The 13,569-nt window shown below is 38.5% G+C and overlaps 1 protein-coding gene across 1 annotated transcript; it reads left to right on the forward strand.

Annotated features, from left to right (window-relative positions):
- Positions 1-6,064: 6,064 nt before the first annotated feature.
- RNF32 (ring finger protein 32) lies at positions 6,065-13,270 on the forward strand. The gene is given in 7 exon segments (XM_057371088.1): positions 6,065-6,184; positions 6,187-6,239; positions 6,241-6,308; positions 7,540-7,570; positions 10,509-10,718; positions 12,797-12,901; positions 13,104-13,270. Coding segments are annotated over 7 exon segments (741 nt in total). The 3' UTR covers positions 13,258-13,270.
- The last annotated feature ends 299 nt before the right edge of the window (positions 13,271-13,569 follow it).

Below are 13,569 nucleotides of genomic sequence, written 5' to 3' on the forward strand. Positions count from 1 at the left end.
AATTACTTTCATCAACCCAGGGAAAGAATCCTGTGTTTTCAGTGCTAATTCTGAAGGCTGCAGCGATGGAACCAGAGCTTTACTTCATCCCCAAGGAATGAGGACCTCTCCAAAGACAAACAGAAAGGGAGAAACAATATCAGAGCATTAAATGGTGACAATGGTATGAATCTGGGGCTTGCACTCTATGGTACACATTTGCAGAAAATTCCCCTTTTTTATAATTAGAYGGATTTCCCACATAGTGAAAAATATCTCCATTAAGCAAATACTAATCTGGCTGGAAATTACAGAYTAGAACTGTACTCAGCACTTCACAGACAGACCCAAAACTAAACATTCCTGCCTCTACCACATGACACAGTCTCATACCATACACGGCTGATGCTCTGGCATCAGAAATATTGCAAACAGGATGTTTTGTTCTTTTTACAGCAACACTACCTAAGTAATTGCTGATATGTTCTTATAAAATACTTGAAAGTTTTCATAAATATAAAGAACTTCAGATGTATAAATCCTTACTATATGTGCACTATTGGAGTAATAAGATTCTCACTAAGACACATGCTCCATAAAAATCAATATGTGAAATYACATTTTGGTTGGAATTTAATTTGATCCAAAAATGTATATATACAAATTTCCACTTAAATTAAGCTCTTTCTCCCTGAGCAGGAAGCAATATTTACTTAACAGAACAGATTTGTAATTCAGCTATGAACAAGTGACAGCTTTTTCACTCTCTTGCAAGGGCTTTAACAGAGGCCTAATAACATCTGTACCACCCTTACAAACTAAAATTGCTCAGCTTTCCTACTGAGTCAGAAGCACATGCCTGAAAGTTAAGAGAAATCCACAGAAAATGCACACAGTAAGCAAATAGCACAATGAAAAATACACAGCATGCCTGTATACAAATAGATACGTATTTAATATATGTGTACAAAGAGCAAATGAGGTAAAACTTTTCAGACTCCTGAGTAGAAAGGGCAGAAGCTGTATTTTCATAATTAAGGTTGTCTGACTCAGTTCTCTTAAAACAGCTTTAACAGGGCAACTACAAAGCTCTGTGACACCGCGTTCCTTGCTGAGTCAAAGGCAGGGCTCACATGTGCAGATTTGCCAAAACCTGCTCTCCCCAGCCAGCAGAAGTATTTCAAGCTGGAATTCCTCTTTAAAGCATTCAGACCCAGCTCTCACTGTTTATGACAGCAGTGCACTTGGTTCTCAGAACAAATAYTGGCTTGTAGACTTCCAGCAGCATAAATATCCTGATTTCCAGTGGRAGAGGAAACCTGTGTGCTTACACATGCAAAGGTTTATCCATCCTCTCAATGTCTGCACCCTGGAGCCTGGTTTGGAGGCAGTGACACAGCCCAGCATCCCTGGAACAACCTAAAAACCCTTCCAGGGACAAGCTTAAGGCTTCACTTATTGTGTCAACACATATGATTATAACGTGTTCTTTCCAAAACCACCATTCAGTTTGGACCAACCTGCACAACGGTACTCCATTCTGTTCACTTATCACATATTGATTTTAAAAAATCATACTTTATTACACTTTTTAACACAACTAAGCATAAAAACAGGCATTACAGGCAGCAAATCCCATGATGTAAAGACACAATATCAGTGAAGCTCATTACAGTTCMTTTACTAAAAAGTTTGCTTCAAACCTCTGCCCTAGCATTGMTGTTTCTGTATCAGATTTATTCAGCCCACATCATTTAATAGCTCTTCTTGAAAAGTTACTCTCCTGCCATTGATGACAGCAGGCCACCTGCCTCTGCTAATTAGCAGCACCATGCTCAATTGAAGATCTGCAAGAAGRAAATAGATTTGCTCCTTGGCTGATGCATTTCATTCCAGAAGATCAGAAGCTGTTGAGTCTGTGTCTTACTCCTCCAAAAAGGTTTCAAAATTTGCTACACTGTACAGTGTCTCAGCTGAGTGCAACTCACCTGTGGCTAAAATCCTCTTTTTTCCTAAGTCTTCTCAAAAAGGATTCTGTAAAAGTCAATCACTCCAGACAGATCCGTGATTTCAGCACTATTTAAACATACAATTAACATTTTAAAATTACACACATGGATAAAACCAGGTATCATTAGTCACTTACTAGTCACCTTCAAAACAGGCAGCGTGTTCATTATGTTGATGTTTGGAGTGTTTAAAGGAACCTTTCGCATTTGAAGTGGAGGCTTTTGGTAAAAGGTGGCACTTAATAAGAAATGGCAATTACTAAGGCAAGTTACTCTCCAGAAGACTGCAGTATGAATTTTCATTTCTTCCTGACCATGTGTCAGCTAAGGCTGACACAGGYATTTTAGTTCAGAAGCAGTGGGAAGTACAGTAAAAGTGAAAACCAAAATAAGAGACGACACTAATCTTCTCTGAGTTTCAATTAAGGYCCAGCACCTCTGGATTAAAGGCTTATTTTAATGAAAAGCCTTAATTAAGTGAACATGTGTATAGGATCACCTTAATGAGGCATGACAGAAATAGAAGAAACTGCAAACATTATTTAAAAAGAAGCTTATTAGAAACTTCAGGAAATTCAGTCATAGATTCTAAAAAAAAAGCCATACAATACTGAAAAGGCAAGAATGTTGAACCATGCTCAAGCGTAAAACAGTGAAACCAAAATAGGTGCAAGAAAGGTATTGTTCAGTATYTTTATATTTAAATTGATAGATATGAGTGATTTTCTACACATCAGAGGGTTGGGTTTTGAAAATATTATAGCATTTATACTTTAATTTTAATTCCAGACAGCAAAAAATCATGTTTTCTACCTTTATTTGCTAATTAAAATTTAACATTAAAAATCTCTCAAAGTTTATATTGTAAAATATCCCTTCATCATATCACTGAATCAGGTTTGGTGTCAGGCTAACTTGCAAGTTCACTTTAAAAACCGCATTTTTTATCTCTTTATTCCTGYCTTGGGAAACAATCAGTGATTTAATGTCATTTTAAAGATAGCCACTTCAGCTGCTCTTTACATCTTCCCCTACCGTACAGAGAGGTATTCTCATTTGCAGATTTGACTTTAAAGTAATTACTTATAATTACAGAGAAGTGCATCCAGCGGATTAATCACTCCATTTATATGCTGCTCGAAGGATTACTCTCAGGACAGCCTTGCTGTTTTTGCTCAGAAAATGTCACTTTCACAGGAAAACAAATCTCTCAAGTCAGCAGCAGCTGAGAAGGACTCTCATAAGTATTTAAACCAGAAAAATTAAAGAAATGGCACACCTGGGTTTGAGGCACCATCTGTGCCTGTCCTCCCYGTGAAAAATAAAGGGCCCCCAATTGAGAATAACCAGGGAAATGTCCAGGGGAAGCCCACACTCCTCTAGAAGTATCTTCACATAGTTCTGGGTCTGAAGGAAACACATCAGCGCTAATCAAAGACTTGGGCAGTGCTTCTGGCTCAGCAAACCATGCACTAAAGCCTGAGAAGCCCCTGAAGGAGCTGATGCTGTACTAAATGCATTCTTATCATCTCCCTGAGCCGTTTTCTTCCTTGCCTTGGACAAAAGTGGGACACTAGGTGACAAGGATCAAACAAAGATCTTTATGGTTATTTTCATCTACTGCCTTGTATAATTTTTTTTCATGGTGAGTCTATTCTAGAGTGGCCAAAGACAGAGGTCACCCAAAATGTCAGGGAGGGAGCTGGGGAAGGGTCTGGAGCACAGGTCCTGTGAGGAGCAACTGAGGGAGCTGGGGGTGTTCAGACTGGAGAAAAGGAGGCTCAGGGGACACTTTTTTCCTCTCCACAAACACCTGAAAGGTGGGTGCAGCCAGGTGAGATCAGTTTCTTGTTCMAGGTAGCAAACAGTATGGATGAGAGAAAACAGACTCAAAATGGGTCAAGGAAGGCTCAGAYTGGATATCAGGGGAAAGTTCTCTACTGAAAGGGCTGTCAAGCACTCGAACAGGGTGACCATGTAAGTGGTGGAATCACCATGCCTGGAAATGTTTAAAAAAAKGCATTGATCCCTTAGAGACACAGTTTAGTGGTGGACTTRGCAGTGCTGGGTTAATGGCTGCATTTTTTGAGTCTTTTCAAACCTGAACAATTCTTTTATTCTGTGATAATCACAGGCCCTGCCTCCCATCTTACACCTGCCAAGTTAAATGTACACATTAAAAGCTGAAAAACACAGAGCGACAAATGGTCTTCAAATCCAAATGCACASGGAGGGACACAATTAATGTCCACTAACCCCCAGAGTACCACACAGACATGGAGCTAAAGGGGAAAACACTGCCTGGGGACGGCAGGATACAGGGACCATGCAGGGAAAATCAGAGAGGAACCATTCCCAGGGATTTTCCTACAGTCAGTGACTGGGATCAAGCCAGGAGAGGCTCCATTCCACCCTCTGAGGGGAAGGGAGCAACACCTCCCACTGCTGCCCTCCCCTCAGAGCAGGGCTGTGGGGCCAGGGCTGGGAGGGGAAAAGGGACAAGAGATTAAAAAGAAACATTAGAGCTTAAAAGACCTGTAGGATCATTGAGTCCAGTCAATCATCAACCCTGCAATGCCAGGTCCAGTGCTAAACCATGTCCTCAGGTGCCACACGTACACAGACACAGCCCTTCTGGTCACCCTGTCCTGAGCTGGGAGTGGACAGGGGCAGGGTTGGCCGTGGTAGCAGAGGAACAGCCTGACACTGAAACACCCAGCTCTGGGGACACAAGCATGGGAAGGACAGGGACCTGGAGCTGCAGGAGGGAGTCCAGAGAGGCCACAATGATGATCAGGAGACTGGAGCACCTCTGCTGTGGAGACAGGCTGAGAGCTGGAGCCGCTCAGCCTAGAGAAGGGAAGGCTCTGGGGGAACATTACAGCACCTTGCAGTGCCTTAAGGGGCAGATGGAGAGGGAATGGAGAGGGAATGAACAATGAGGAATGGCTTTAAACTGAAAAAGGGTAGATTTAGTTTAGATATTAGTAAGAATACTCTTGTGAGAGTGGTGAGGCCCTGGCACAGGTTACCCAGAGARCCTGCAGGTGCCCCATCCCTGGAGGTGTTCAAGGCCAGGTTGGACAGGGTTTGGAGCAACCTGGTCCAGTGGAAGGTGTCCCCAGCCATGGCAGGGGGGTTAGAACAAGGTGATCTTTATGGCTCCTTCCACCCTCATTTTTTCCCCAGTTCAGCCTGAAATTTGTGATTTCTGCCATTTCTTCCTAATCCATTCCATGCACATTGCAGGCAGCCCASTGAGGGTGAAATGAGGTTGGCAGGAGAGAAACAGACTTGGTGATTTATGGATCCAAAGTTAACTTCAGTGCCTGGAACAGATGTTAAGCTCTTTCCCCTGAGATCCCCAGGAGAAAACAACAGAAATGGTAGATTTCTTGTCTGCTATTGATGAGGCTGCCTCTCATGAGAAACAGCAATCAAGTCCTTGTACAGGTCTTTTTGTAAAAGGCACACTACTCTTGTCAAATCAGCTAAAAATTCTCAATGGAACATCATGATTTCACATGGTACTATTTTACATCTCTTAAAATAAAGCATAAGCATGAGAAGAAATGGAAGAACAGGTASATAAGCCCATTCCCTGTATAAAACTAATACACCCTTGTTTATATTCAGTGTTCTGGATGGTAAAATTAGCCTTTGGGATTGTTTTTAGTTATATGAAGTTAAAATGTGTTTGGGCATGCCAGACTCTAATAGTTCATAATGAGTTCATTGAATATAATAATTATGGGCTCAGTAATTAAAACTTGAAAAATTGCTGCTATTTTATTTAATATAAATGATAAATCAAAGATTTCATTTGACTTTTTATAAGTTAAAACTAAGATGTGTCAGAAACATCAATCTTAAATTTCATGTTACTGTAATTGCATGTTAGGCTTCAACTACTGGTGTTGTACGTGTGTAAAAGCCTTTGATAATTCAAAAGTACTGGCTAAGTGCAGAGTTTCTTTTATTTACTATAATATCTATGGTTTTAAATCATTTATAACATTAATTACTCAAGATTGGTTAGGTTTTGTGCTTTTTAGGGCTGCTCCTGCARATGAGAGATGAGAGCAGTTCCTGCAGTTGCTCTACAGGATGATAAAATAGAGAGTCATCAGCTGCAAGATCTTTCATTAACAGATTCTTCTAAGTCAAGAATAAGGAATACCAAGAACTTTYACAAATTCCATTAATACAAGATATAATCAGCATAAAAGTAGAGACTGGACTAAGAAAAAAAGCATAAAAACAAGGAAGATCAARAAAAGGAGTATCATCTTCAGCCAAATCATCCACAGCTGACACTAGGTAAACCATTCTGATTTGTAATTTTTGTTTTTATTTGAAGTAAACTAAAATGTGGAAGATAAGCTCTCTGTTCAGTAAAATGATAATGTTAAACAGCATATCGGTTTTAAAATTTGTCAAAATTCAGCACTTTAAGCCATTAGATAAACAGTGGAATTGCCAGCAGTAGTTTAAATGTGTCTTTTCATATCTGAAATGCATTTAAAATATTATTCTTATGACAATGAAGGTTAAAAGKTGAAACTAATGCATCTTGATGAAGACAAATTCTTCATTAGATGCAAGAAGTGCTTTAAATGTCTTAACCTTCTTTACCTTTTATTCTCGAAAAAACATCAGTGATTTTGTTACTGTATTTATTTGGGAGAAGGTTCTAGCATTCAGATTTTTTTTAAATCTATTTGAAATTGTTTGTTTTATTCCTTATTCTGTAAAAGGCATTTACTAATGCTGCATGAAATGTATTCTTTGTTAATATATACCCAGCTTTGCTCAAAGTTAAAAAGGTTTGTTTTTACAAAGGTCCTGGGGCTAAACCAGGGAAGAATTAACACCTGTAGCTAAATATCTTTTTCAAATTTAGAAGCAAACATGCAGTAAGATAAAAGTCACAGATGTGAGGGCTTGGAATGATGCCTGGTGAGAAAACTCACTTTTAAATCGTATTATAATAATACAGTTGTGAAGGAGCGACAGATGATATTGCTTAGAAAAACAAAGCCAAGGAGTATCTGAACAAACCAGGAGACCAAATATGTTCCTTGCCTCTCAGTTTTAGTCTTGTATTTCCCTTTTCTAAAGATTTTAAGAGGTTTTTTTTGCCATGAACATCTTCTTGAGTCCATCCTTTCTGTTGCTCTGATTAGACATTACTTAAAGAACCTTCTGACTCTAAAATTCGCAGTTTTAAGCAAAATAAACCTTCATCATCATCAAGATTTGTTCTATTTATYCTTTCTTATAGAAATATCCTTAGGCCTCTCTGAAGATCAGGTGGGCTTTGCCCAGGAACTGTCACAGCAGTCCCAGCTCCAGAAGGAACCATAAAACCAGGGATCTGCCTTTGGAATCAGCTGAAGGCTCAGAGGGAAACTCCAGATAATGCACAACCAGTGAGTGTAACCAGKGACAGGACAAAGGTAACAAGATGAGGTGATCAGCACTTTATTTTCATGGTTATTGTTCTAAAGATTGGAGGGTTTTTTTCTTTTCTTATTTTCTCATTTTGAAGAAAAGATAGCAGGGGGGAAAACAGAAGACAGGTACTGGGGTTGACACAAACATCAATAATGAGTGATTGTAGAAGCTAAAGGTTGAGGTGAAAAAGTGCAGCCCAGGTGTGAGCAGGTTTTCTACCATTATTAGAAAGACAAAGTAATTTCTCTTTAATCACAGCACTGACTGAATTGTCCCACATGAATGTTTGTGCAACTCAAAAGACTAGGTTGAAATATTTTTTTAAATTTCAGTTGTTCCTGGGGTTCACTTTGTAGTATTTTCACCAATACTCTCAGATTATTTCAAAATGGATGTGTCAAGCTTTCTCTTCCTTAATAAGGGTTGTGTGGTTTACACATTAGAACAGCAAAACAACTTTGAAAATGTAATTTAATGCAACATTTTCTTCTTTCGTTTAGGGGCAATCAAGCAAAGTTTCACAGGTATCTATCCTTCATTTTRTTCAATAGGGGTTTGATTACTAAAATCCGGCAGTCATAGTTTAAAGGTTAATGTGTATTAATATTTTAATGAGGTTCATTTTAGGATAAATAACTTGGTTGTAAATGGATGTGCCAGTAAATGGGTTGGGCTTTTAAACTTGATGCATAAAGATGAAAATTCTTGGATGTCTTGATCTGTGATAAATGTAGGTTTCCATTGCTTTTATTTTTGCAAAGTGCTGCTTTGAGAATATCTCCATGGAGCCTTTCACTTTGTGCACACATCCCTCCTCATGTGTCCTGCTGCCAGTTTTCCTCCAGAAACTCTGTTGTGTAAAAGCTTTCCTCCTAAACACCTGTATAACCTGTCTCTCACAAATGTCCCATCTGGTTTGTATTATTTAGAAGTGCAGTTTTGCCGCCGATCCCTTCTTGTTTGGCAGTTTAAATGATCCATTTGTGAAAGCTTTAAACAAGCATTTTCTCTTACCCTGGGGGTATTCAGAAGTGGAAAGTCATCTCAATTTCTTCCTTAAAACAATCTCTGACCACACTGCTTGGAAAGAAATCAAGAGCAGGTATTTTTTATGTCGTGATACTGCCTTTCATGCTGCCACTGCTTTTATTTCTTGTTCCCTCCCCCTGTATCCAGATTTTCTCATCACAGGGACCATCACCAATAGGTTGGGCTATCAAAAGGGKATAACAAAAGTAACAAGGAGGGGTCTGTGTGAATCAAACCACATGCAGGGAAATCACTCCCCACACTGTCCCAAAAGCACAAACTGAAACCTCAAAGCTGTCCTGTTGTTCTAAAATCTGGATTCTGATTGATTTAAATTTGAAGGATGTCATGACCTCACAAGGAAATAGGTTAGGCAGATAGTTCTACTAAAGGGAAGACAGTATTCCTGATAGATCCTTCAGTACCTCTCAAAAGTTCTGTTAAAAGATCAAAGGCAGTCTGTGCAAACTTCAGATGATTAACGATATACATCTGTAGATGGATGAGCTCAGGAGGAGAGGTTTTGCCTCAAAAATTAACAAATCCTGCCCTAGAATAATGAGATACTTGAGCAAGGGGATCACCAAAACCCTGTGATTTGCAGGGATCCCTTTTTTCTTCATGAGAAAAGGTGATGCATAAAACTGCCTGATGGGGTTTTGAAAGTGTGTACAGAATAAGTATGTGCTGCATAGTAATGCTGGATTTATGCAAAGATTCTGGTATGAATGAAGGAGTTGACCCTTTCCTTCCCATCTAGGACTGGAACTCTCATTTAGGTGTCATCAGCTTGCATTGTAATTTTTGCAATTACTGTATGTCCCTTTTCCTTTCTTTTTTTTTTGCCAAATACTGTTAAGGCCTCATCATGGAYTTATGTTACGGCTCACTACATGAAACTTGGACATTTCTCCATGGATTTTGATCAATCCACACAAGCAGCTTCTTCTGCTCTTCAAAGATGATGAAGATCAATTCTCTGCTGTACCTACCAGCACATGGGTTTTACCCTTGAGATTCTGACACTGGACTTTATCTGCCATTTGTGGGGGCAGGCAGGAGTACTGTAAGTATTTTCACTGGTTCATTCTTTAMAAAAGCAGAGATTTCAGGTGTACATGCAGCATGGCACCTCACAGTCATTGCTGGACATGGACAAGTTCAGCTATCACAGTGACACCATCACTGGTCTCTTGTGACCATCTCTTTGTCTCTTCACGCTCTTTATTTCTCTTGTTTATGTCAAAGCCTCATCAAACTTCAGTACTTTGCAGCAGCAGCAACAGTTTTTTATTACACCACTTGACTAATTTTTATTTTTACTTATTTATAAATGCAATGCTGAGGAAAACTTCACAGTTCTGAGATTTTATTTACATTGGTGATTTGAAGTTATATTGTCACATTCTTTAGTTAATCCCATTTTAACCATCCTGAAAACGTATCAAAATAAATTCAAATTACTCAGCAAATAAAAATAGACATTTTTTTTAAATCCTGTACAAATCCTGTATGTAAAAGAAGATCTTATAATAACTGGATAGTTAATCCATTAATAGTTTGGGTTGGAAGGGATCTTAAAGATTATCAAGTTCCAACTCCATGCCRTGGGCAGGAACACCTCCCAYTATCCCAGATTGCTCAAAGCCCCATCCAACCCAGCCTTGGACATTYGCAGGGATGGGRCAGTCAAAGCTTYTCTGGGCAACCCATGCCAGGGCCTCACCATCCTCCCAGGGAAAAATTTCTTCACAATATCTAATCCAAACCTACGCTCTTCCAGTCTGAAGAGTCGCCCTTGTCCTATCTCTCCATGCTCTTTTCAGAAGTCCCTCTCCACCTCTCCTGTAGCCCCTTTGGTTACTTAATAGTAAAAAAAGTCTTGCTTGATGGTGGTCTGTTCAATGATAGATTTAGATGAAGTATCTSTATACTCAGCAAGAGCACTATTGATGAATTTCATATGAAGAAAATCCATTGTCTGTAAAGGCCAATGGGTTTTATTCAGTGATTTGTTGCTATTATTGTCCAAAGGGTCAGGAATCAGGAATCAGGAGTAGTTGAACATCCTTCCTTGCCTGCTGAAGAATGGGTCAAAAGAAAGCAGAGATCTACAGAGCACGGAGAATCCATGCAGCCTCATGCAATATTCAGGGCAGAATTTGCAATTCAACCCAGGGTACAAATACAACTAAATAAYTGTGTGGACTGCAAAATTGTATTTRCTTATTTYATTTTTCTGAAGTATTGCTAAAGTCATCAGCTGGAGGAAGAAATGAAGGAAAGATTCTACTTTTAGGCTTTTAATTTAGCTTTTAATAAGTGGGCCCAGCTGTCAGTGGCCAATTCTAATATTATTTTGAATATGACATGGTAGAGGAAGATTGGCAGYATTTCTTCACTTCTGAAGTTATGTCAGTAGAGAAGCCTTATCTGTTCTTGCAAAGCAGGTGTAGGCTATTTTCTGCTTCATTTAAACTCCAGTKAGATGTGATTCTGGCCTTCATTCATCAGAATGGTAAACATTTGCTGTTTGTACAATTCAAGATATTTTTTCTCTTCTCACAAGTTTTGTTAATTGTAGTTCAGTACAACAGTTATTTCTGTTTGGGAGATGAAGTAGGTGTGCACCTGATGCCAGTCAGTCACTTCCTCAGGACATCTGATGAAATGCCAGCATTTCACCTTGATGCCTTTGCTCAATGCCTGTGTGTAGCATAAGCATAAATTCATCCTGCTTTATTACAKTCTCTCATCTATCATCTTGGAATTATTAAGCAAAAGAGATGAGAAACTGATGGAAGGCCAGAGCTGCTTCGGGGACGTGATGATGGCAATTAGAATTATCCCAACTGCTGGCAAGTTTCTTTCTCCTGTGCATTTTAGGGTAGTTTTTCTGCCTGTTCTCCCATTACATTTTTTTTGGAAGACTTTTCACAGCCAAGTCTGTGTTGTGAATCAAAGCCTTTGAATAACCTTAGATACAGGCTTTTGCTTCTTTTTACATCCACATTAACTGGAGGTGAACGACTGGCCACAGACAGGTGGGATAGGTCTGGAAAGATCTGCCCATTTCTGGCTACACTGAGGGTCTGAAGCKTTACAAGAGAGAGCAAAAGACAGCACTCACTAAAAAGGTTACTTCAGATTTGGCACAAAAATGCAAATACGTCCAGAATTCTTTTTGCCCTCGGTGTTTCGTCAGCGTTCCTCCCTCAAGGGAAAAGCCACTGTATCTGAAAGTTTTCCCTCCAGCTGGCTGCTGGCCATAAATCCTCTGGTGTTTGCCAGCTCAATAGTGCTCACTGCTCCTTCTGGGTTTCACTCCTTTCTCCATTTTCTCTTTCTCCAAGAGCCAGCTGCTTTTTCTGTCCAACTCTGTATCTTTTATCAGGATGGAGATCATCAGCATTTGGTGGGAATTTAGGTCAGATAAAGGTGAAGTTTTCTTGTAGCCTGTCAGCAAACTTTGTCTTTTGTTTTATTGTAGATGGGAAACACTGTATTTGATGTGTATCACTTCTTGAAGTGTAATGCCTCTGTTGGGAAAGAGAAGAAAAATTAATCRTGTTTCATTTTAAGTATCTATTTTATAATCTTTTCCTCCAGCCAGTAGCAGTTGCCATTTCTTGCTTTCTGCCACCCCAYGTGTTGTTAACACAAAATTCATGAATTCACAAAATAATTTTATTTTCACAGAAGGAAACTGATGACCTTTCAGGCAGTCAGAATTTTTCTTGTCAGCAATTTTTTCCTTTTCAGCTGTTAGAATGCTTTAAAGTCAGGTTTGATTCTTGGGGTTGTTTTTTTCCTTTGAAAAAACAGGTGCTGCATTCATGTTCCCCTATAGTCCATTAAGGGAGTACATTTTTATACAACTATTCAAACATATAATACATGAGTCTTTTAATTAAACTATCTAAGTGAATATCTTATGGAATTAAATATAATCATCTTGAAAAGTAATTTTGATTCCAGATTTTTATGGTARGAAATATAATTTAAAGCTATTTTATGATGAAGCACTTTATTGTTTTTACAACCWTTTTTAAAAGCATATGGGAAAACATAGTTTGTAACGGAACTATAGACGGGTATACCTGGAAAATTTAATCCATGAAATTTCCTGCAAATATGTGGAGATTTACAAAATTCTCTAAACATTTTAATTTTAAAAATATACATCTTTGTATAGTGTTCATGGATTGATAAATTAACTATTTTACATTCTGTAATTGAGCCTATTTCATATCTATCAATAAGATTAAATATATTGTAAATAATTGTTATTATTTTTTTTTTTTCAGTCAGGCCTGAAAACCCTTGAAAAATTTGCAGGTAAAAAGTACTGTATACAGAAAAGAGCAGTCTCAGACCAGGGTAATACATGATAAGGCATGTTTAGTTAAAATGAATGGATTAGRTAAGCCTTACTTCTGCTACAGATGTGTCATTGGGCAATTTTGATTTCTTAATAATGTTCCAAATGCATTACACTTTTAGCAAGAAACTAGACAGAATGAATGCRCTATAAAAGTTAAAGTTTGAAAAAATGCATTAAAATATTGTTTCACAGAAATTATTAAATTATATAACCCTGAGTTTTCTCTCCTTGAGCATGAATTAGAGAATTCAAGCTTCCTGGAGAGGATATATTGATAGAAAAGAGTATAAAGAGCGGAGAGAAGCAGTGCCTCCTAAGGACAGCAAATTAAGAAAGCAATTATTTGATAAAAAGGTACATTGCATTTCGTTGCTTGGTCTGTTCTCTTGGTGTGATTGAGCTTCCTTAAACCAGAGCTCCTGGTTTAAGGAAGCTCACTCCTTTTCATTTATTCTTTCTTATTCATATGAAACAGGCAGCATTGGAGCCACTCAGTTTTGTCAGTCTGKTCATTCCATCCTCTTCAGAACCTAAAAGAAAGGGAAATAATTTAAATAACTGATTCTAAGCCCTGTGTTTTGCCTAAACCAACAATACTTCACTTCTTGTGAGGCTATTTCCTTTCTATTTTCGATAAATTACATGATCTATTTCCCTAGAAAATTAAATAAAGAGGGCATGGTAAGGGGAGAAAGAAATCTGTAAACAATC

Source organism: Malurus melanocephalus, unplaced genomic scaffold (genome assembly GCF_030028575.1).
Source record: "Malurus melanocephalus ecotype Western Australia unplaced genomic scaffold, MMel_1.1 scaffold_140, whole genome shotgun sequence".
Lineage (NCBI taxonomy): Eukaryota > Metazoa > Chordata > Aves > Passeriformes > Maluridae > Malurus > Malurus melanocephalus.